General features: G+C 44.0%; 3 protein-coding genes and 1 pseudogene across 4 annotated transcripts; 2 read left to right on the top strand and 2 right to left on the bottom strand.

Annotated features, from left to right (window-relative positions):
* Positions 1 to 401: 401 nt before the first annotated feature.
* On the bottom strand, positions 402 to 5,802 carry LOC117848242 (pyridoxal kinase). Of its 2 annotated transcripts, none has more exons than XM_034729578.2 (13): positions 5,687 to 5,802; positions 5,271 to 5,434; positions 4,522 to 4,615; positions 4,340 to 4,444; positions 4,070 to 4,153; positions 3,862 to 3,935; positions 3,309 to 3,373; positions 3,123 to 3,186; positions 2,896 to 2,961; positions 2,288 to 2,344; positions 1,756 to 1,800; positions 1,602 to 1,655; positions 402 to 909 (listed from the first exon to the last, which is right to left on the bottom strand). In XM_034729578.2, the coding sequence occupies exons 2-13, from the start codon at positions 5,349 to 5,351 to the stop codon at positions 766 to 768; spliced, it is 933 nt and encodes a 310-aa protein (XP_034585469.2). In that variant the 5' UTR covers positions 5,352 to 5,434; positions 5,687 to 5,802; the 3' UTR covers positions 402 to 765. The 2 variants fall into 2 exon arrangements, with proteins under 2 accessions (XP_034585469.2, XP_034585470.1); XM_034729579.2 differs by having other exon boundaries at positions 5,526 to 5,783.
* A 2,105-nt stretch (positions 5,803 to 7,907) lies between these two features.
* LOC117848240 (E3 ubiquitin protein ligase DRIP2) lies at positions 7,908 to 13,267 on the top strand. The gene is made up of 7 exons (XM_034729577.2): positions 7,908 to 8,474; positions 9,589 to 9,688; positions 10,550 to 10,880; positions 11,001 to 11,416; positions 11,513 to 11,563; positions 12,218 to 12,290; positions 12,592 to 13,267. The coding sequence occupies exons 1-7, from the start codon at positions 8,159 to 8,161 to the stop codon at positions 12,757 to 12,759; spliced, it is 1,455 nt and encodes a 484-aa protein (XP_034585468.1). The 5' UTR covers positions 7,908 to 8,158; the 3' UTR covers positions 12,760 to 13,267.
* A 3,706-nt stretch (positions 13,268 to 16,973) lies between these two features.
* Positions 16,974 to 17,681, top strand: LOC140222306 (uncharacterized). Its single transcript, XM_072292468.1, has one exon. It carries the CDS (start codon positions 16,974 to 16,976, stop codon positions 17,679 to 17,681), a length of 708 nt encoding a protein of 235 aa, XP_072148569.1.
* A 483-nt stretch (positions 17,682 to 18,164) lies between these two features.
* On the bottom strand, positions 18,165 to 21,425 carry LOC117848241 (uncharacterized; annotated as a pseudogene).
* Between the last annotated feature and the right edge of the window lie 3,679 nt (positions 21,426 to 25,104).

Raw genomic sequence — 25,104 nt, 5'->3', positions numbered from 1 at the left:
TATCATTTTCCTTGTTATTCTATGTCCTTGGGTTCGTGTGAATAAAGGCTGTCTCCACGGCGTTGAGATCCCAAGGAATTATATTCCAAGTGAAAAAGGAAAAAAAATAAGCAAAGGAAAAAAAAAGGAGCTCCAATCGTGTCGACCGGAGAGTGCACATGATCTATTCCATATATTCTATATAGCAACTGGAGAGACGTCTCATGTTTGCATTTTGCTACTTTCTATAATCTCGCTATTCTGGATAAAAACAGTGTATCATGGAAAAACTAAATACCTTTTTTTTTATAAATCACTGGAAATCATCAACTTAAAAAACGACCCAAAGCGCTATAGTTATCGGTGCTGTGAGTAGAGGAGCTGATCCGAGCAGAATTAAACATGGGAGTTCATCAACAAAGTTACAGAACAAACCTCAACTCAATGCCAAAACAACAAGAATGCTGTTTTTTTCATTGTATCCAAAGGATGCATCTGCCATTTGTACAATCTCAGTCTCTAGGCCACAGCATCCTGACAAACTGTAACGAAAGCAACCTGCCCGTTATTTCTTTCTCCCTCTCCTCAAACTTGATTATTTCTGGGTTTCGAGCTATAGTATAACAGACACTGTACTCCAAAATTGAAGCCAACAATTCATGGAAGTCGGGGCAGGCGCTCGTCGGAAGTCCGGGCGGCGTACTTGCAGAGGAGTGAAGACCAAATTGGTTTAACAGTACTTCTTCAGGCACCTGTCATTATTGACTACTCATGAGCGCTATGGATTCAGCTGCCAAACTTCACTGCCTTGCATGTAACAACTGGGCTTCGGATGTCGTCTTGGCTTTGAATCAACCGGATCTCTAAGCTGCTGGTTGATGGGTCAAAGCCAGCCCTTTTGTAGTCTTCCACAGTTCTTTTTAGGAGTGCCTGCCACAAGGCTTAATGTGTTTAGGACTACGAATAGCTATACATATAATAGTGGCAGTGCCACAAAGAAATAACAGTCCTAGAAAGCAAATTGGTACATTATTATCCCTAAAGGATCCTAAATATCAGGTGCAACAGTTAACTGGTCAACACTGACTTATTGTTTTAAATTTGAAGCCTTTTATACAGAACATGCGTATGGGCACCTAAATATCCAGGTCTAGTGTCTGTCAGAGGAGGAAGAGCACCTGTGGTGCCGGGCTGGTATTAGCAACAGTTAGGAGTTAGAGCGGTCATGCTTTAGGCTGTAAATTTGAAAAGGGTGTGAATGTAACTATCAAAACCAAAACTTTGTAAACTCATTTCTTCTTAATGCAATGACACGCAGTTCTCTTTTGCATGTTCGAGAGAGCACCTGAACTAAACCAGACACTGCAACAATTTAAACCTGGCGTGAGGGATATATAGGATGAAGGGTAGGCCAGAAACATACAACTAGCAGGAGGCTATCGGTAGCTAACCAATGAGAACTTTGCCCTACCTTTGCATTGAGATTCCTGTCTTATCTAGGGAAAATCCATGAAATAAATAAACCAATACCTAATACATCATGCTGCCTAAATTCAGCATACAGAAGGCATAAGAAACAGTGCTAAATGTCTGATCATAGTATGGAGCAGCATGACAGATACCTGCAAACTGGATACTGCCAGTTCTGCCGCTGTCTCCAGGCTATCAGGATATTTCTGTATTCATAAAAAGCAGACAACCATGCATTAGAAAAAAAAACCATGATAAGATAAGGAAAATCCATAAGAACATCAGAAAACTTTCCCCAAGGCTTACATTACTCCACCCTAGTAGAAGAGCAGTCGTTAAATCTCCAGTTCCCTGCAAAGTATTATGAAGCCAGGTGAAAATTTATACAAGTGATGACTACTACTAATGCTAGAAACACCAAACTTGCAGTGCAGAACATGTTGAAAGGTCAACCCACTTCTCTCCTGTAATTAGGAGAAACTTCACAAGCACACAACTCTTTGTGCACTTGACATTTCATCTGAAATATTAGTTCACATGATCATGCGATTGTCTCCCTAGTCTCCACCATCCTTAATGACACCAGCTTTAATGGCAAAACGTACCCTAAGTATCTCATATTTGAAGCTTGTAACCCACTTTGTGTGCTAATATATTTTGTAATTCCCATTTGTGACATACGTCCAACTTCCACATGCCCACTAACATTCTCAGTTTAAATGGACTAATATAGGAAACTCCTACATGAACCGGTCTACACTAAATCAAACAATCATATTCCTTACTCCACACTCCAATCTACAAGTGGACAATAAAAAATAGAGATATATCAATATACCGCGAAATATGCAGGTATCTTCGGTATCTCAATCTTAAATTGTTCTGGCGGTTGTTCCTGAAAAAAAAAGGGTTAAAAGTACATCTCCTGTATACATATGATATTATCATACCAAATAAATCACATTGTAAATTTCGAACCAAATTATACCCATCTGCACAAGTAATCATGAGCTAGACCCAGCTTCCGTGTCAACCTATTATTGTGATAACTACAAGGTAGAACTGGCTTGCATGTCAATCTGAGAACTATTCAATATAGTGCACCTGGCCTAGTTGACCACTATTCGACATGAATATATCACAAGCTATGAGACATCCTATTGCATGGACTGGTCAGTAGTTCATAGCCAACCAAAAAAAAAAAAGAATCCCAGTAGATGACTTGAATAAGTTGTGTGTATGCAAGTTCTGTTGGCTCTTGATTTTCTCCTGTGTACACATATCTGTGCATTCTGCTTAGAAGCCTCATGTGGATGCCTAGGTAAGCTCAATATTTTTTGTATCCTACATACTTTGTTGAATAAACAATTTTTCCATTTGTAACTCAAGTACATTGCTAGTAGCATGTAGATAGATGCCGATTGCATAATTCTGTTGAAAGTTTACCTGTGTTTTTTTATGACTTCCAATAAGGAGCAGCTTGCCTCCAATAAGTGCGCTAGTTATAACCACCTGCAAGATGATAGCAACCAAACACATGCATACACACTACTTCATTACCGACCCTTTGAAAGGGTGAAAAATAGAACAAAAGAAGGGAACCATAGAGGTCATCCTATGTAGCGCATTAAAGACATTTCATGGTTTGTTTATCTATTAGATAAGAGGCACACCTTCCGTGGTCCAGCACTATGGAGGGTATTGCAAGCTGTCAAGCCATCTTGTTCGGAGGTGATCCTGTAAGTATACATTAAATCAAGAAAAAAGGGATGACCACAAGCTAACAATATGAATATATCATAAATATGGCATGGAATCACTCTACTTTTTTTTTCATTTTCAGAAGAAAGCATGGCTACCTCAATCCAGTAAGTAGTTCAACCTCGAATTGGTTAGGTGTAAGCATTGAAGCAACTGGAACAACCTACAGATGGTTTCATGATAGAATGAATAGATTAGGATGGTAAAATATACGGGGCCCTGCAAAGCATTATGAACATTCCGTAAGAATTACCCCACAGAAATAGCACATTTGAAATGAGATGCCCTGGCCTATCGCATAACTTTCACTCCATATCTCAGTAACAATGGGGAAAATAAGCTAACAAGGCTAAGTTCTGGTCTGAATAAAAGGTTAGGCACATAACTGGCTCTAATCAGTTCTACAGGAGATATAGTATAAATACAGTGTTCTGTAATATCAACTGATAGTTTAGTCTATGGAAGGGTCAAAAGGGAAAGTATGGAACCCGAGAGCACCGCATGTTGGCATATAGTGCAAGCATTTCATGACACTAGTATTTGCGATTAATAACATCCTTGACATGCTAAAAGATCTTAAGGACAAGCAACTCCCATAATTTAGTACCATATGATGAGATAATCATAGAAGAATAAAATGGAATAATTTACCTTCTGTTGATAAACAGATATTAGCTCCTGAGGAACGTACAGTTTTCCTTCATCACCTAGAACCGGGTCACAAACTGCAGCATGTTTGCAATTAGCAAACAGGAATTAACCATTTCTAGTCAGTCTCTAGTTATGACAAGAATTTGTCCCTATTAAATTTGTTAAAGAAGAAATAAGCATACAAATAATGAAAGGTGAAAAAGATTACCATATACAAGATCAGGATTGACTGATCGTAATTTATCAACAACTTGTAGCACAGTATCTAAAAAGGAAACTGAGCCTATATAACCTGAGAACCATAAACAGCATGTCATTCTGTGCGTAAGGAAACACATTATTTCCTCAGTCAAAAGATACTGATATTTGCTTGCAATCATGATTAAATCTAATTAATGACCAAGCAAGTAATCAAACTGCTCTATCCTTGGCGTCAAGGATGGGTAAGTCTAGTTAGAAGAAGTCATGACAGCTTCACCTGTTAATAAATGTGTATAATGGAGTAACTGGTTTTCCTCCAGTCCTTCAATAAGGTCCCAGAGCTGTTTGCCATCGAGAACCTGACCTCTAAATGTTGGGTATCCTGAGACAACACATAATGGGAATTATTTAGGTGACCCAAGCAGATTGCACATGCAATGCTAGACGATGTACCTGTACCTGTATGATTAGAAAACTGTACAGAGTTTATTGGATCCACATCAAAGCCAAGGAGTTGCAGGGGAAAGACAGCTGATTTGTTGCCAACATACCCCTGAATCAGTGCAATGAGAGCTTGAGCCGACAGCCGAGCATACATATGAAATCGGAAAGTGAAAAAGCTCAATAATTTCCTACTTTGAAACAAAATCTCATGCAGATTATTCTGTCTAAACAAATCCCCAACGAAAGAATCGGACACAACCAGAAGTCCTGGAGGGGAACCAAACTCGTGGTCGCCCGTCACACAAAAGACGAAGCAGTCATAACCACTGATCCCTCACGCAACAATCGTGCCACCGCTTAGCAGGTGACAGTCACACCAATGACATGAGTGCACACGGCGTGCATTGGGTGCATCATGTATATATATATATGGCATCAGCTCATCAAGGGAATATTGCAAGGGCCCAACCTAAACCTATGCATCCAAAAATCATCCAGTGAGGTGGGGCAATATGTACTCCAGATTCCACAGAACAGTGTTCTTAGCCTAGCCTACATGTAGCAGTCGCGTCCACAAAACCATAGCTTGCCTCCCAAATCCATCCACCATTCATGCCGGCCATATGCACACGAGGCCACAACAATATGCCAACACACGTAGGCATAGACATAGGCGAAGAAGTCCTGAACCCATCAGGTGACTGAGGGGAGCAAGCAGCAAGGCGACCAACATGTGGATGAGGGAGGCAGGGAAGGTGCCGGACCTGGACGGTGTGGGACTGGATGCTGAGCACGCGGCCGGTGTCGGACGGCAGCGCGACGGACAGGATCGGCGGCCGCGCCATCTTCGGCTGCACCGCCGCCCCCCCCCCCCCTCCTCCTCCTCTCCCTCCGCCCCTGCAGCAGCGACGCCCACCCGAACGCCTCCCTGCAGCACACCACAGCAACACGGCCCGAGCACGGATCAATCACCCCCGATCAAAAAACTCAACCACGACGAGTCGGAGAAGAGACGCAACCGAATCCGCAAGGCCTCCCCTTCTAATCCTCCACTGTGACCTCACCTAATCAGGTTTGGTTTGACCAGTGAGCAGCGAGGCGATTGCTTGTCGGATTTTTGCTCTCTGATGAAATTGTTTTATTATTGCTAGTACAGCGGAGCAGCGGGTCTGCCACGCACCTGTGGGAGGGAAGGGAGGAGGGGGAGCGGGGCGCGGGGCCCACCACCCCCACGAGGAGCACGCGGGAGGGGGGAGGAGCGGTGGCGGTAGGCGGCGGGTGGGGCGCGGCGACGGCGGCAGTCATGCGACGGCGCGGGGGGGCGGAGGAGGTGGAGGGATGCGGGGGAGCGTGTGCACCGGTGGATGGCGATCCGATCGTACGGTCCGGACAGCTTGGCGCGATCTGGGCCGTCCGTTACGAAAGGGACGGAGCGGATTCCGTCGGTGGGCCTCCTCGGATTACGACGGAACGGAACGACGGCGGCCTTGACGAGGGAGGTGGGCTGGTCTGGTCCCAAGTTTCCAGTTGGGCCCAACAGGTTGGGGGCCTGCCGTTGGCCCAAAGCCATACTTCTTGTCCCATAGAAAAAGAACCTTGATTCTTCTTCTTCCCTTACAGCCCACCCAAGGGCCGTGTCGGCGAATGAGGTATTGGGCCCACGTGGGACTGTTCAATAATGTCCTCGGCCCAGTAGCATACTGCTCACGTGGCCAGACGTCGCCGACGCTGCTCAGTCGCTGACCCCACTCCTGTAGCCGCAAACATGGTCGTCGCTGACCGTGACGACAGAGGGCGGTCTTGCGTGTGGCAGCGCACTGCACCATGTCCTCTCTTTCTTCTTGAGAATTGAGATCATGGAGCATGCATATCAAAAACCTGTGACTGTGAGACAAACCAAATGTTTTTACCTTTTTCCTTTTTTTAAAAAATGCGGGGTTCAGAAATGTTTTTACCTTTTTTCTTTTTTAAAAAAATGCGGGGTACAGAAATGTGACGGGGTTGTCGCATGAGAACATACAAATAGCGTGTAAAAACACATAAATAACATCAATATGTGCTTTGTTACGCGGGTGTTTTGTTTTTAATGTGTGGTTTAGAAGTGTAAGGTCCTTATTAATGAAAAGATGTAAATAACGCGTCGTTCAAATTTATTTTCTTCAAATGATGGGTGTTTATTCACATATTAGGATATGGACGTCCATAGTTTCTGACTTCATATCTTCACATATCATATGAGAATGGAGATAATTTTTCGTAAATTAAACTTATGATCCTAGATTTCTTTCTTACTAAGAAATCTTGTGCTAGAGGGGCCGCTTATGATTTATCGTCACAATAAATGTCTACTGCAATAATCCTAGATTGAGAATGGAATTTTACTTTTGAAAAATTACATACATAGAAGGTAAAACCATCTTTGCCAACAACACAACTCGTTAAATAAATGATGCTATTAGTGTTCAACCAAGATCAAATTTGTAACTTCACTTGAACAATGCATGGCATTATTCATATAATGTGATAGGAGTTAAACTTGTAACTTCACTTGGAAGCACAAACAAAGGCAATACAAAATAATGCATGACATTATTCATATAATGTGACAGGAGACTGACAGGAGATATGGCTATGTTAGACATTTCATGCGAAAAGAAAAAGGCCAAAGCAAAATAAAATACAACTTTAATAAGGGTATGTTGTTTTGACGCACCGCAGCTATTCACACCGTGCCAGTTTATTACTTAACTTCACGGCTATGGATTGATTCACTGCCACACTTACAGTGCGCCGCGGTTTGACGTGTTTTGCTCGCCGCACCTTTGGCACAACGAATGTAATCGCCGTGAAAACAAGCCCAACCTTCCAAGTTGCTAAATAATGCTACATGTTGCCATATCACATACGCCGACCTTTACTTTAAAATCGTGGTTTTGCCCTATCCTTAGCCATGCGTTACTAGAATCAATAATAGCTGCCAAAAACTCTTGCGGGAGTTAGCGTAGTATGTCTGGCGTTTCATCTAATATATTATTTATCTTTTTAATTTTTTTACCAAGGTTATCTTTTTAGTATACAAGATTAGAGTTGCACAAATATCATGATTTTTATTGCAATCTTTTAACCATCTTTGTAATTTCAACATGGGCATCGAAGAAATATGAAGCAAAAATGTCTTTATGAAAAAGAAGGAAACGAACCACACCAACAACAAAACTACAAGAAAAGAAAAAGTTCATGCAAGATGCGAATGTAGATCCAACAAAACCATCACGTACAAGGAAAAGTTGATGACAACAATACGTAAATCCAAACACGTCGGTTTTATTCTTCACACGAAAAGCAGCACAGAAAAGAAAAAAAAAAGGAAAAGAAGAAGAAGAGCAGCGAATAAAACCACCCTGTTCCTTCATTGCCTTTCGTCCTTCGGCTTCTCGTCCCTCGATAAGCACGTAAATAAATTTCATTTTTTTCCCCTTCATCCTCTCTGCTTCAACTCCCGTCTCCGCCTCCACCTCGGCGTCGTCGTCCTCCCCTTCGATCTCTCCTCCCATTTCCACGCGGAGGAGAGGTGTCGGCGCAATAAAGGCGGCGCCTTTGCTCTTGCCCCTCCCCGGCATGCGGAGCTAGCCTCGCGGCTGTGGCCCACGCCATGCAGACTACCGGGCCCGCATCGCCGGAGCAGCCGCCGGCCGTGGAGCCGGCCAAGGCCGAGGTGAAGGTGGAGGAGGGGGCGGGGGTGAAGGATGAGGAGGTGGTGAAAGCGGATGGCGCGGGTGAGGAGGGGGAGCAGGAGGAGGAGAAGGGAGGGAGGGGAGGCGGGCGGCAGCGGCGCCGGCGCGGCGGCGCGTCGGGTGACGGCGCCGTGGTGATGGTGAAGCGGGAGCTGCTCGCGCGCTGCATGACGTGCCAGCTCTGCCGCCGCCTGCTCCGCGACGCCACCACCATCTCCGAGTGCCTCCACACCTGTGAGTCCTTCCTGCTCCGCCCCCCCGCCGATCCCGGCATCTCTACGACGGTTCCGAGCGTTTCTATGGGAGCTTCCCGCGACGGCGATTCGATTCGACGCACGCCTCGTTCTTGGGGCTGCTCCGGATTTGGCCGCCCGGGGTCCGGGGACGTGGGTTGGTGCCGTCGGCGTCGATTCGTTTCCAGCGATCCGGCAGCGCTGTACGGCCTTCCGAGCGTTCATGCGCGATTGCGATTCTCGATGTGCGTGACTTCCGAGTTGTGCTGCGGTTTCGCCTCTGGATTCTACGTAAATCTAGTTTGAGTTGACCATGTTTGGAAATTGGTAGCTTCCTTGCTTTCCATTCTTACCTTATCAGGCTGAGCTGCTATTCGGTTTATTCAATCTTGATGCAATGTTGCATCAATGCTGGGCCTCAGCATGCTGATTTTACGTAGGCTTTGAATCCTGGGTTGTTGATTGGCCATCTTTGCCCCAATCCGTGGAATGCTTTGGCTCCTGTTGAGATAATGTTCAGGTGATACTGTTCACAACGTCATGCAAGCTTCCAATGCTGTGATTTGAGTTGCCAGTCAGTTTGTCTGAATCATTCACATTAGCCCCCCTCTCTGTGTTCAATGCAAGTTCAACAGATGTAGGCCTGTAATTAGTGGAACTGTATACAAATTTGTTGATGCCACAATGTAGAATCATAGACTGTAAATAGCTGCAAACTATTTGATTACTCTGCATGCATGAGTCGATTGCTGTATCTGTTGATTCTGTGTGTGCTCTTGAAATATTAAGAGCTATGTTTTGATTCTAGCATTTGAGAATTTAAGGTTTACTTTGTGTTTTGACCCTCCGGATCTAGTTCTAAATGGATCTGGGCATTTCATGTTATGTGATCCATGCTAGTGCAAATGCCAATCTCTTTTGTTCATTTGCATGCATCATTTTACTTCTCATGATATGGATATATTGCTGTATGGAACATTCTTGATGTTTTTAATGGAAGGGACTTCTGTGTGGACCGCAAATTCCTTTTTTATGTGAAATGAAGCATTGCATTGTGCCCTGTACAATTTCTCTATATTGTGAAACCTGACCTCTGTGTTCTTTGCATTATGCAGTTTGTAGAAAGTGTATCTATAAGAAGCTAAATGATGAGGATCTAGATCATTGCCCAGTATGCAAAATTGATCTGGGCTGCACTCCAGTTGAGAAGCTGAGGTATTCTTCTTGTGACCTTTCTCTTTAAGAAATTATTGTGAAAAACTATGTTTTTAGTTGTAGACACAAATGGATTGCTTCACTAAATGTTCTTGTACTTTTTCTTCGGAAATACACATTTATCAGCACTACTTTGACTTCACAGCTAAGTTTCTTGGATTTTATACTGATAGCATATGTTTCCATTGGATAGCAAGATGGCACAACAAAACTTAATTACAAAACCATTGTAATAGATAGCTGCTCTGAATTACAAATAGTAACAAACAAAATTAGATTACAAAACTACAAATTCTACAGTTCAAAGCATTCATGTTGCTTTTTTGTGGATAAAGCTTGAACATTACTGTGTTGCTCCTGCGTATAATTTAGAGCTACCTTTAGGAATTGCCGCACTCCAGAGAATAGTATGTGTTCTTCTGCTATTTTGAATCCTCTGAGATTGATGCCAAAAATGCATAGTTTACCATGAAGCTCTTACACAATAATTCCTGTGAGTTCCCTCTAAATATGCATTCTGTGGTTAACCCCTGGCGTTCATTCTCATCCGTCATAATTTTGTTTCTAGTAGTTATCTGATATAATTTTGAGCTTTACTAATACGAAACATAGCTATTATTGCACTGCTGTAGAAGTTAGTATAAGCTTGTATCGGTGAGACTTCACTCTGTGTTATTAGATCAAAGAAATGCTTGTCTTTTGAAACCTGGTTTGGCTATTTGACCCAGAGAACTTCTATTTCTTGATCATGCTGCTTTTCTTAGTTAGGGGGGAAATTTTCAGCGGATGCTACTTTCTTTTTTAGCTTGTATCTTACCCCTCCCCCCTCTCCTTTCTAACTTTTTGGTACAATGATTTCAGACCTGATCACAATATACAAGATGTGAGGTCAAAAGTTTTTCCATTCAAAAGAAAGAAGGTTAATGCCGAAGAAGCTGAATCTCCCATTACGCTACCTGTTAAAAGGAAAGAGAGGTCTATCTCCTCGTTGGTGGTCAATACACCTAGAATAACACCAGCGGGTTCAACTGGGAGGCGAACAAGAGCGGTTACCAGGAAGGCTGCTGCATTACGTGGCCTTGGTCCTATCATTGTGGACCCTTTGAAAAAGGATAAGGATAACTCAAATAAGCAAACTGATAATTCAAGCTTGCTAGATAGTTTGAGCAAAGTGCCCCAAACAAGAAGACAGGTAATAAAATACTCCTATTACTTGTGTATCTTTGGAGCATGTTGCATGAATGTGCACCAAAATGAATCAATGGAAGAATGAAGACAATAGGAAGCAGTGATTTGACGCTAACATTTGCAGGTATTGTCAAATGGGGATACATCAAGTCATCCCTCTGGTAAAGATAAAGCAAGTGATAATAAGGACCTGGATAAGGCAGAGCTCTGGAAACCTTTGAACTGTCTTGTAGAGGCTGCAAGCAAAACAAAGCCTCGAACAAGTGCACAGAGTTCAGCTTTTAAGGGAGATAAGCCCAGTGAATCTCCCAGTACTGAACAATCTAGCAGAGCAAAGGCTAGGGAGCCTCCTCAGAAGTCCAAAGTTGAAGATGACAAGAAGGATGATCCTGAGCCAATAGTCCTGCTTAGAAAGAAAGGGCCTGGCCGGAAGAAGAAACACCCCCTACCTTCAGCAAATGCTGCTTCCAGTGCTGCAGCTATCCAGAAGGGGAAGAAATTCATCCCAATATGGTTTTCATTAATTGCCTCATTTGACCAGTAAGTCGCATCATAGTATCAGTTATCATAACTTTAGTCAAAGCAATATATTAGATACGTTCCATCCCTGATCTTCTGTTATCTTATTGTTTCCAGGAAAGGCGACCCTCCCTTGCCTCAGATACCTGCACATTATTTGAGAATAAAGTGAGCTTACTCTGTTCTGCTACTAATGCACTAATAGTTCTGATCTTATATTAATTACTTTCTAACACGCATCCAAAATTGAAGTTCTTGGCATTGAATCATTATGATATATATTTATAATAGATCAGCATCAAGCAGGGAAAAAGAAAATATAACTTATAATTTCATTGGTCATAGGTGATGATGTCATACATCTTGGCCTAACTGAAGAAAATGCATAATGCTCATAAGCTAAAAATATAACCTGTGTGGTGCATGCGACTACATTCCTTACTCTCAGTTTAGCTATCCAGTTTCATATTGTTGGTCCCTGGAACAAATAGCATGGTTAATCTATTAGTCAGGGGCATTTCCTGTGTAGGCATCTTTTAGTTGCCATAAGCTTCTCAACTGCTATCACTTTAGTCATGCATTATATGCAAATACATTAGTTATCCCAGCTCAGAGTTGTCTTAGTAAGTCTACAAAGATCTCATAGTTTGATCTTGACCATGACATGATCTCCTACTCTGACCATGACATGATCTCCTACTCTTAGTTAGTTTGTCACAGTTGTGTTGGCAGAGCTGTTAATTCAATGGGCAGCTATTTGTTTTATTTAAATGAACTATCTTGAAGTTATGTCAACTGTGGCTAATGCATCGCCAAATGTAGGGATGGAAGCATACCTGCATCATCCATCCAAAAGTACATTATGCAGAAGCTCAGTCTTCCAAGCGAATCTGAGGTAATATTCCTACCAATCTATACTGTTTAGTGACTTTTTTGCTGTGCTTAATTTTTCTTACTGCAGTCTTGAAATATGTAAGCAGTCCGTAGTGTTTGTAGTGAAAATGCTGCTTACATTGCTGTTGGAACAGTACATCTTGGCATGTTCCAGAATAGAGTACACTCATCTTAGAAACCTAGGTGTATGGGGGTGGATATGCTGTCTGTTCTTCTGTTGCAATTAGAAGGCTACATGCTTTTCAGTTTCGATTTCTTAATGTCGCAACTTGCCTCAACAGTCTCAATCCTGCTGTTCCCAGGTTGAAATAAGCTGCTGTGGGCAGTCAGTGAACCCTGCTCAACCTGTGCGCAACTTGGTGGAGCGGTGGCTGAGGGTTGGCCCGGTGCGCCCTCTGCAAACGGTGATAGGCTCCTCTGGGGGAGATTATGTGATGGTGATAAGCTACGGGCGGCCAAAGTCTGCATAATCGTAGATCGTACCGTGGTCGACCTGCTGATCTCCTATAGTTTGAACAAGGTTCTCCTGGGAAGAGGCAACCAAAGATCAAGGGTTTGAGCGTCAACATATATACTCATCAATATCTGCACTCTGCAGACAGCCCTCACTGTTGTATTCATCCTCTCGCTGATGCTGCTAGATGATGTCCTGTTCTTTAAGAATTTGTTTGTTCTTTTGTTGTTATTATTATACAGATGTGATTAAAGTCGTTATGCTTTAGAGTTCGTTATGTAGGCTGTGAGAAATGACTTTTAGGTTGGGTAAACAGAGCTCAGATCGTTAACCTGCACTTGGAAGCTGGGAGCGATGGATGAATGGCTACATGGACTGTAGCTTCTTCAGTTTTCTCTCCTTTTTACTTTTTTTTCCTTAAAACAAAATGTAATGTAGTTTCGTTAGTTGTCCTGATCTGAAACTGCTGTAATACCCAGCTGTGATTTATTAGTGACTGTCGGAACTGCAGCTGTTCTGCTCTATTATGTGCATCCTTTATACCCTCTACAATGACATTTTTGGGCTTGAAGGTTTGTCATCTGATGCAGTAACTTGTAGTACCATCTTGGGCTTGTCCAAATGTGATTGTAACATCCTGTTCATTCATGCCCAATATAAGTTATTTTCAGAAAAAGCCGTAGCAGATCTTTCGAATTGATGACTGCCCGGCGATACGCCACTGCACACGAACCGCCCAGTGAGCCGGAGGGCATTTTTTGTCCAGATTGATTAGTCGCATTTCAAATTGGATCAAACGGTTTGCATTGGTACCCGATTAGAGCATCAGCTTGAAACAAGTTCAAATTGGAATGGTTTGGGAGGGGGAGTCCAACGGCGGGAGGAAAACGAAGCCGGAGGGCGGGCAGGTGGCCGTGTTTATTGCCGGAGGAGGGGCGGCGCCATCGATGGGACGCATCGTCAGGACTGTCAGCGTGGAGCGACGAGACGAACAGCCGCTAAATTTTTTTTTGAAATCCTGGAGCGGAAATTAGGAATAAAATAAGGCCTCGTTCACACGCATCAGGTTGAATCCACGTAAACTTATTCATCTTTTTTAATCGCTAAATTCAAATGCACAGATCAATTTCAGTATCCTTAGCACCGGATTTTCGATTCTCTAGGCGGCCAGACTCTAGCACCGCCTTCATAATTTCATATCTCTGCGCCAGTGCACTCCAAAGTTCATAGCCGTCTTGTCACATCACACCCAAGCAGTAGCAGCAGGGCCATGGGCCAACAACACTAGCAAATAGGGCCACCATTTCTGCATCGGCCCATCCCTGATGCTCAATAATGGACTAGGCCTGGTAGGCTAGCACCATGTAGATATAGGCCTTCAAACAGATCGATATCCAGTCCAGCCCAGCACCTAAGCCTAGTAGAGCCATAAGAAGTCTTTGGCGTGATGTTGTTCCCCATGTAATCCTTTCAAATATGTGTGACAGTTGTAAACTAAATCACGCCATTCTCAATGCAATTATTCAGTTAGGGAATCCTTCTCATTGTTTCTTTCGATGAATACTAACTCGTTTGGCAATATTTTCCCAAATCCTTCCCAAACAGGGCCCAAAATAAGTGTTTGTTTGCTTGCTATAAATCCTACTTAACTGATGTATCTTATTTTGGTAATTGGCTAAAAAACCTCAAACACCCCGTGTTAATTAGAGAGAGAAACACAAAGGCATTTATTTTCAATAGTGGGATGGGTTACATACAAATATTACACTATATCGAGATATGGACTCCTTATGCTTTTAAATATACAATGTCGGGGACAAACTAATTAGTTAAAAATGAATTAACTAGTTGTTCATATAATTAAAAATGGAGGGAGTATCTAAGCAGTGCAGCGAGCAATTTTTATTTTTTTCTAGTTTATAGTAATTTCCGCATGTGGATCAAAATACTACCGGGACACGTACTCCATAAGTAGCACATTTTACGTTATACGATTCTTGGTTTCACAATAAAACTGGTAACTTAATTGAAGACCAAAACTGATGCCATGATATGAGAGACCGTAGCAAAGTTGGGACTGGCAAATGGATAACTAGGCAATCTCTTTCAACTGACATATGCTCATAAGTAATCCACGTTCAAGGCCGCAGCTAATAGGGTTGAGATACAGGGAATATGCTTCGAGATTTCCGTGCCAAAAAATAGCCTACCGCGCAATGGAATTTTTCAGTGAAAACTCCACTGGTGGCTGCGAGGGGGGCATGGCCCCCCTTCTCTCTTGCCCTTGCTCCCACCTTCTATACAATATGGAGGTGCCAGATGGTGCTGGGCCATCAGGAGCTGGCGAGGACTTTTAGAAAATAATAATTGAATTACTATGCAAAATGAGAATTAGCATATTACCGCTACTATATTACAATTAGGAATGGTATGCACATTACTGGTTCGATCCAGTGAAGATCTGCTCAAAGTGGGTGCTGACACTCTTAAACTTAAGCTAACCTCATGTTTTATGTGCGAAAATTGAAGATTAAAAGACTAATACTACATGGATGTGCATGGCCTGCAGATCCGGCCCTGTGTACTGCTCCCACTATGGTTCCTGACTAGACTTGCAGGTAGCAACAAAATTTCATAAAAGAGCAAAACAATTAAAAGCAAGCTACTCTTTGCAGCATTAGGTTTAGCTACCTATGGTATAAGTACCGTGGTGTGTTATAGAGGGTTGTTAATGCTAGATATGCAAAAGGATGCAGTGTGTTCGCCTGCCTCTCCTGATCGTGCGTCTCGTTGCATCTTTCGCCGGTCTTGCATTGACTCTCGAGTCTAGGGCCGGCGACGGGCGAGCGAGAGGCCTTCTTCCCTCCCTTGCTGCCCGCTAGACGCTGGAGCCGGGAGGCGACTGGACGGTGAACATTCTTGGACGGAACGTGCATTATAGCTGGGACAATCAAGTCAGCCACAACCACAACAAGGTAATCTCTTTTATCTTCCATCGATCAATTCTAATTAATCTAATAATCATTCATTCATTCATTCATTCATATGGACTAGTCGTCAGTGATCGAGCTGTTTGCGGTATGATTCGTATCCCTTAACTTTTTTTTCTTCCTTTGTATTTGTGTGCATCATCAATTGGTCAAGACGTTTAGTGTTCCAGGATCGAAGCCATGTCTTCTGCAAATATAGGTATGCAAATAAGATTAAATAGGTATGATTCTTGATATATTTCATCACTATGTAATACTACATTACACTATATATTTCATTACCATGTAGTATATAATTAATAGTTCATTTTTGAGTAAAGCTTGCTGTTTTTTATAAGTCAGAAACTATCCAACATATGTTTTTCGAATGTCATTATGCAAAATTTCTATGACGTTGTCTAAGCAGGGGGACACAAGCACAATAAAATGTTATTGGTAGGAACCACCGTTATATGCTGGGCAATTTTTTTAGGGGGACACATTGGCTTCGGTTCTAGGCTCTGTTGTAGCACATTGACAACCGAAGTGAGCAGCTTGTCGAGGCATGCCAGCTTCTAGAGTCTAGAGCCATGCTGTTTTTCGCATCCCACGATGACTTCATTTTGCGTATTGGTTAATTATGTTAAATACAGTGTAGTTTAAACTCTGAGTGTGCTTGTAATAATTACGGACTGATGAGGGGTTTGAAGTCGGAACATTTTCCGTTATCTAAAAAAATATATATTATTTTATTATCTGTTTCACTCACGTAATAGGCTCCAATTTAGATTTTTTTACGGGCAACATGAAAGAACATACAATGAGCCTCACGGTATTGAATAGAACAGCCGAGATACAGGCCGTGCGGCGGCCGCGGCGTTCGTCGGAAAAATAGCATTTACTGTTCATCGTCTTCTACCTCCATCCGGCGAGAGAGAGAGAGAGAGCGATCCTCGGACTAGAGTTCCAACAATTGCTATCAGAGCTAGTGTTTGTGCACCACCCCGCAGAAGTCCAGCGACGACTTGAAGGCCCGCGGCAGCAACTCGCCATGTTCGGTCATGGTCGAGCGCATCGTCAGGAGTCGAGCTTGTCGCTGGTGTTCCCGATGCTGTCGCGCACGAATTATCATGAGTGGGCGCTTGTGATGCAGGTGAATTTGGGGGCGATAGGGCTCTAGGGCTGCGTGGAGTCGAGCAAGGTCGAGCGCCGCGAGGATCGATTGGCATTGGCAGCCATCCTTCGCGCGGTGCCGGCGGACATGCACTCAGGGCTCGCCAAGAAGAGTGCGAAGGAGGCATGGGAGGCAATGGAGAAGATACGGCTCAGCGTCAAGCGTGTGAAGGAGGCAAACACGCAGAAGCTGATGAAGGAGTTCGAGCTCGTCGCATTCAAGGAGGGCGAATCGATCGACGACTTCGCCAACCACCTGAACACCCTCGTCGCCAAGCTGCGCGACCTGGGGGAGTCGATGGAGGACGTGCGCGTCGTCAAGAAGTTCCTATGCGTTGTGCCGCCGAGGTACCACCAGATCGCATTGTCGATCGAGACACTACTCGATCTCAACACAATGTCGATCGAGGAACTCGTTGGGCGACTCAGTGCGGCGGAGGATCGAGCCAGCATGGAGGAGATCGTGGACCGCGCGGGGCAGCTGCTGCTCACTCAAGAGCAGTGGGAGGCGCGCCGGCGTCAACATCGCGGGAAGGAGCGTGCACGCAATGGCGAGATGCGCCACGGCGACAGCGACAACGACAGGAAGGGAGGCTGTAGCGGCGGCTGTGGTGACGACGACGATGATGATGGAGGGAGCAGCGTCAGTTCGGGCGTAACTAGGCGCCGACGCAGCTCCAGCAAGGGCTGGTGCTACAACTGTGGCGTCCGTGGCCATTTCTCGAAGGAGTGCACCAAGCCAAGGAAGGAGGCGGCGTTGTCCGCAGACACCGACGATGAGCCAGCGCTCCTGTAGGGCAGGACGCGCGACAGTGTCATGGTTTAGGGGAGTTTGTTCGAATAAACCATGCCATGGGGCATGCGTGTGAGCCGGCGCCATGGACGTGAGCGTACGTGTGTCTATGTGTTTGACGGCGCGTGAGTTGTGCTCGCGTTCGAGTCCGTCGGTTCGGTTGATGGCCAAGTCTTTGGCGTGTGGCGATGGAGGCGGGATGCGACATGCAAGCTGGAGACCGAGTCCCGTGGAGAGTAGCGGCTCAGTGAGGAGTTCGGGGGGTGGCGTCCAGAAGAAGCGTTCGTGCGCTAGTGACTGCATGTGCGGGAGAGAGTGGCCGGTCGTGCGTCCGAGATTGGTGGAGCACAGCTCTTGTGTACGTGAGGCTATAAAGCTGGGTGTAATCGTTGTGTTCTGTGTTCCATGCCTTTAAGTTGAATAGAACAGCCGAGATACAACCCGTGCGGTGGCTGCAGCGTTAGTCGGAAAAATTGCATCTACTGTTCATCGTCTTCTACCTCTGTCCGGCGAGAGAGAGAGAGAGAGAGAGAGCGATCCTCGGGCTAGAGTTCCAACAGGGTCAAGTTCCAATGCTTCCTCAAACGCTTCGACTGCTTTTTTGTGGATCTGTGTGGAGCAAGAAATGCCAGTACAGTGAGGTACATACCAGATCATAGGTGCAGAGATAAGAGTAGGTTCATTGTAGGGCTGAATCCGGTGTGATAATAACGGTGAGCTATACCTTGAGCATGCTGAGAGCCGCGCCCTCGCGGTACCATGCCTTAACCCACTAAGGAGCCAATGCAGTGCATCGCCTAGCATCTGACAGAGCTAGCTCCCCTTCTCCCAGCCGCAGCCAGCATAGGCTCCGGTTGGCGAACGAGGTGGTGTCATGCGGGTCGATCTCTATTGCCTTCATTAACAATCAACGAGAACTGAGTATCTCGGGGTTTGATTGAGCAGCAGTAAATCGATTCAACAGGTTCCGTTAGCATTACTTTGATAACTCTGCTATCTCATGTCAAGGCAAAATGAAAGCCCATCTTCCATGTGTTCCTGAGCATGATGTTTCAGAACTACATTGCGTATAATGCCAACAAGTACACGGTATTTTTTGGTTCAAGGAAATACCAGAGTATAAGAATAGACTGCAGCAACATAGTCTACCTTTGCAAACGCTTCCTTTCCTTCTAACTTGGCATCGACTATTTATTCTGCAACTGATACATAAACACAGTAGCACATGTTCAGTTAATTCATGAGGTTCAAACAATACAGTTACCAAAATTTGCTCCTATATTCAAATTCATAGAATCGTAATCATGTAAGTTTTCCTCTATTAACTTAGCTTTGGAAAAGTGTGTAACATACCTGAGGCTCAAGCCATAAATATTTCATAGTTCTAATAATCCCATCAATATTCCAGTCTGGAATAGATGGAATTGGTTTTGTCCAAGGAAGCAGAATATTGACAAGCTCACGTTGCTCATGAGCAGCTGCTAGCATGATTGGTAATTTCCTGCACTGCATTATAATAATAAACATGGAGTGCAGGAAAAAAGGTGACAGTGATATCAACAGTAGAAATTTCTCTCTTAACAAAAAAGAATGAAAATTTGAAAGTTAAGACAGTCGTGAATTCATATAGATGGCATAGATAGCCCCATATATTGTTAAATACATATAGCTGAATTTGAAGGCAAACTAGCAAAATTGCTCTCAGCTTGGGTTTATTTACCACTCACCGGGAATCAGATATGCAAAGGGCAATGGAATTATACATATTATACTATACCATCAAAGTAAACGAACAGCATAGACTAAGAAAGAGTCATTATTACCCCATCATGAATATTAGGGTCAGCTCCAGCCTCTAGCAAAAACTTGACAATGTCAGTTAACCCCTCTTCAACTGCACTGAATAACACAGGTCGGCCAGTTGGACCTTTCAAATTCACATCAGCACCAACCTACAGGATTGAGAATACAAGTAGCTTTAGTGAACATAGCGTGATTTACAAACATCAACATGCCATCAAGAAGTTAAGCCGACAAGTTACTGAACCTCAACCAGTAGCTTCACGCATTTGAAGGAGTGGCCATAGCATGCGTGCGCGAGTGGTGAAAGAATACGACTGGCAACTCTATTGGGCTGCAAAGGAGGTGAATAACAGTTATAAGAGCTAGTCAGATCACTGAATAATGATAAAAATGCAACCATCAAGTATTCTGCTAAAGTTGCTACAACAAACGAGAAATTCATCACTCATCAAGCCAGACAAAAAAAATTTAGCAGGTGCCTTTCTGAGGTGTTACTATGTGCCAAATTGTCAATGCAACAAGGCAAATGTGATACTTGTAACTTACATCAGCACCATCCTCCAGCAGGATATTCACAGCCTGGTCGTGGTCTTTTGCTGGAGCCAAGTGCAGCGGCGTCCCACGACGGTTGATAGGATCCACAGGAACACCCTTACAGCCTCGTGGTGCCCTGGAGGCACAAAAAAAGATATATAGCATGCAGAAACTCTAAATCAAACACAACCAGAGCACCACCACAGAGCATTGATAGTTTGTGTGCATATTAGTGCCCCCTATATATCATTCCAAAGAAATTCATGAGACACAGGGTGAGGAACGCACCGTGCTCCGCGGCGTCGTGCAGCGGCGTGTACCCCTTGTCGTCGGGCACCAGTGGGTCGCTGCCACGGTCAAGGAGTTACCTCAGAACAGGGATGACGTTGTCCGTCCTGTCCTCCATGGCATCGGTGGCAAGAAGGATTGGCGTCTCGCCTGCAAGTGGAGAGCTTAGCTACCTCCCTACTGCCCAATCGATAAGACAGGATTCAGCGACAGGTGGAGTATCAGTCCATCGGATTACCTTCCGCGGAAGTGTAGTTGGAGGAACGCAGTAACTAAGATTAAAGGGGAGGAACGCACCGCTATCCGCCGCAACCTGCAGCGGCATGGTACCCATGGCGTCGGGCATCGCCGGGTCGCCGCCGTGGTCGAGAAGGTACCTCAGGACGCTCACCTCGCCGGCTGCCGCAGCGTGGTTAACCGGAGTAGTCCCTCCAACAAGGGAAGAAAAGAATAGGCAGCAGCACAAAAGTACACGACACTACTGAATAATACTGATGCGCAAGATTCAGTAACGGGGTACCCAAAGCTCACCATCGGCGGTGGTGGAGTTGACATCGAGCCCTGATCCCTCCACCAGGAACCTTCAGACCTCCAGGCGACCCCTGACCGCGGCGAAGTGCAGCGCGTTCCAACCACTACTGGGGTCATTGGCTTCCCGCAGGTCGATCTTGCTCGCCATTTCTAACAAAGATAAAGCAGGGGGATTTTAAGAAGAAACTTGCGTGAGATCGCGAGTAAAAGAATCATGCAGCGGATCATCCGCAACATTGATGAGGAGGAATGGCGGCGACGGTGGTGGGCGCTGCTTACTCTTGAGGAGGCGAAGGTTGCCATCGACGGCGGCCTGGATGGCGACGGCAGAGGAGTTCATGGCCATGGCGTCGGTGTTGCAAGGGGATTCAGTAAGGACAAGGGTTCCGCAAGGCTCGAGAAGGGCCTAGGCTTGTGCGCGGCGTGGTGTTCTGTAGAGGAGGGAGAGGGGAAGCCGAGGGGACGACGGGCTTGGTACGAGCGGAGAGGAGGGGTGGTGCTTTAATTATGGCGACGACGAGAGACGTGAGGAGTCGCGCACTACTCCTACTGCCTCTTCGTCTTCGCGTAACTGTGGCCTGCAGCGTATGATTCTGCAAGTCCACAACTGCACGCTGCTAGGGGAATAATGGAAAATGCAAATCAGTTTTTTTATTTTAATTTTCTCTTAACATTGTGTTGGAGTAAGTAATACCTGCTACGCCATTCTCTATAAGAAATGTACAAGGCTATTTCTAGTGGAGAGTTTCACACTTTACAAGAGTGCCACACTATCTAAAAATATTTGAGTCATATCAATGAAACAAAACCTCCAATGCGCAGTTTTATTTCACGGTTTCATAAGTTAGCCGTAGCATTTAATTATGAGGCACGTGATTGGACATCGTTGGATTAAATAAAACTCTTTAGCACCCAATCGAAGATTTCAACAGTTTTTGTAGTCTTGAAAATAACATAAAACCCGTAGAAATTCCTTCCCTCTTTATAATTATCTTATTATATCATCAAAGATGCTGATTTAATATGCATAAAACTTCTTTAAAATTTGCATTGGAAATGGCTTAAGAACAATATCTACTCTCTTTTAACTAACATAGACACAACTCCCTCCATATTTAGATGGTTTTGGCACATGTTTGAATTTGTAGATTTGTATTTGAACGTGCTTCTATATGACGTCGATTCTATAGTCGTGAACAATACCATGTAAAAAAGTTATTAACGGTCAAAGCCTAGTGAGAGACTAATACTAGATCAAAACGTGTCTTATATTCTTTAAAGAAAGAAAGTAGAATAGAAACACTGTCTCCAACTTGGTGTCTTTCGTTACTCTCTATGGTCACTGTCGAATCTTTGTAATTGCTCCTGTATAATAAGATGAGTGGAACCTGTATAATGCAGGCAGCTTTTGTGTTGCCTCGGTATACCTGTATAATCGGTCTTCCTCGCGACTTCTTGTCTTCCTCGGCTCCTCGCGACTTCCTGGCGGCGTCGCGGCTTCCTGGCGTCGGGCGCAGGGCGGTTGCTTGGCCGGCCGCCAGTGGGGGACGGCCGGATCGCCGGCTCCTCTAGCCCTCCCTCCAGCGGTCCACCTCGATTCGGCCTCCCTTCTTCCCAAATCCCGGCGTCCGACCGACGCGGCGACGCCCTTCTTCCCAAATCCTGACGGCCCTACCTCGATTCGGCCTCCTCCGACCTCTTGCCTTGACGTCCACACCTCCTCTGCGCCCTCCTACTTCAACCTTTCCCTCCACGCCCGTGAATCCAAAGGTATTTCAAACCCTAGTTGGCTAATGCTCTAATATGAAATTGTGTAGATGTGTTCTTGGTTGCTTGCGTTGGTATGCTCTACTAATTAGTGCATTGCTCAATTGCTTATGCCTATGTTAGTTATCGCAGAAATTTATTGTTGATACATTGCATCTTTTTTTAGAATTATTGAATTATGAAGATGGATGGAGACATTGCATCACTTTTTAGGAGACATGCTGCAAAGAAGCTTGCTGCTTTTGCATCGCATTCCTCGGTTCCGGTTCCAATTGTGCAAGAAGTGCAGACTCAAGAGGAAGAGAGTATAATAGAGGAGGTTGTGAATCCTATTCCATTTGGTCCTTCTGAAGTAATTGAAGATGTCTAAGCACAGCCACAACCATTGCCACAGCCAGAGACACCTCCACAGCCAGAGCCGCTGGTTTATGATGTCAATCAGCTTCCACATGATCCAGGTGAAAGGTTGCCCATTGCAAGTTATCATGTTAATGATCAAGATGCAATTAGAAGAACATATACTCTTAGAGGTCCATTCCAACCATTTTCACGTACTTTTCCAAAAAGAAAAATTGCAAACAGAAATCGTTGTTGCACTCCTGTCTGGTTTTATAACTTCAAATGGGTTGAATATAGCATCAAGAAGGATGCATTGTTTTGCTTTCTATGCTACCTGTTCAAGAACAAAAAAATCCAAGGGCAAAGGGACAGATGCATTTATTGTGTATGGCTGGAGAAATTGGAATGTAGGAGACAGAGCGCTTATCGAACATATGAAATCTGGTGCACACAAGGTAGCTGAAGAGAGATATATTATCTTTACGAATCCAAATGCAGCAATTGATGATAAAATTGAGAAGTGGAGTGATGAGGATCGTCGTCTTTATAAAACCAGATTGACTTATTCACTTCGTTGTTTGAAGTTTCTTTTGCACTAGGGATTAGCACTCCGTGGATATGATGAAAGTGAGGAGTCAAGCAATAGAGGGAACTTCATTGAACTTTTGAAATTCTTGCAGCCAATTGTGAAGATGTGAATAAGTGTGTCCTCAACAATGCTCCAGGTAACTCCCGCTTAACCAGCCCAGAGATTCAAAAGCAAATTATTTAATGTTGTGCCATAGAGACTAGAAAGAAAATAATTGAAAAACTTGGTGAGGAGCCCTTTTCAATTCTAGCTGATGAGTCTAGCGACATCACATAAAGAACAACTAGCTCTTTGTTTGCGTTATGTTGATAATTTGGGAAGACCATGTGAGCATTTTTTTGGAGTTGTTCATGTAGATGATACTACCTCTTTGTCACTTAAGAAAGCAATTGAAACATTACTTGTTAGTCATGGCTTGACAATAACTCAAATCCGGGGCTAAGGTTATGGTGGGGCTAGCAATATGAAAGGAGAGATTAAAGGGCTGAAAACATTGATCATGCAAGAGTCACCTTCAGCTTATTATATCCATTGCTTTGCACATCAGCTCCAACTTGTTCTTATTGCTGTTGTTAAGGGAAATGATGATTGTGTGTGGTTTTTTGATCAAGTATATATGTTGCTGAATATTATTGGAAGTTCTTGTAAACGTCATGGCATGCTTCGAGATGCTAGACTTCAAAATATCATGAAAGCAATTGAGTGTGATGAACTAGAAACCGGTCGTGGATTAAACCAAGAATGGGGTTGGCTAAGCCTGGTGACACTCGATGGGGGTCTCATTTCAAAACTGTTTTGAACATTATAGCTATGTATCCCACAATCCATGATGTACTAATCACCCTTAGACAAGATACTACACCAAGGAGTGACTGGTCAAAATTGCATACTATGCTTGGAGCATTTGAGTCATTTGAGTTTGTCTTTAGTGCACACTTAATGCTTGTTATTCTTGGATACACAAATGAATTGTCTCAATGTTTGCAAAGAAGAGAACAAGATATCATGAATGCAATATCTCTTGTTATTCTTGGATAAACAAATGAATTGTCTCAATGTTTGCAAAGAAGAGAACAAGATATCATGAATGCAATGTCTCTTGTTATTCTTGGAATACACAATGAATTGTCTCCGTGGCAGCCATCCTATCACTTTATTAATGTACGGATATATGGGAGAAGAGGTGACTTTTGCTTGGCCGGTGTACAGTCACATGTGGTTGTCTTCATCAAACACGAACTTCAACTTATCTCAATGCTACTGGGACTACATGTATTTCACGCGAAATATATGAATGCGCAGTGTGTAGGATTCGAACCCGCAACCTCTTATCTCACGTGTAGTTTTCTTACCATCTCACCTACACAGCACAGTGATGGAGTTAGATATTCTTTCCTTTTTAAAGTAACATGTGGAGGATCCTTTAATCCCAGTTTGTAACACAAACCATTTAGTTGTTAGTTTAGGTTTTTGTTACGAACCGGAAATAAATGATCCTCCACGGACTACGAAATTTATCTGGAACTAATGCCTCTTTAGTTCCGGGTTCAATTCATTCCAAGATTTTTATTGAGG

The sequence above is a fragment of the Setaria viridis genome, chromosome 3 (genome assembly GCF_005286985.2).
Source record: "Setaria viridis chromosome 3, Setaria_viridis_v4.0, whole genome shotgun sequence".
Lineage (NCBI taxonomy): Eukaryota > Viridiplantae > Streptophyta > Magnoliopsida > Poales > Poaceae > Setaria > Setaria viridis.
This window is presented reverse-complemented; position numbering and strand designations above follow the sequence as displayed.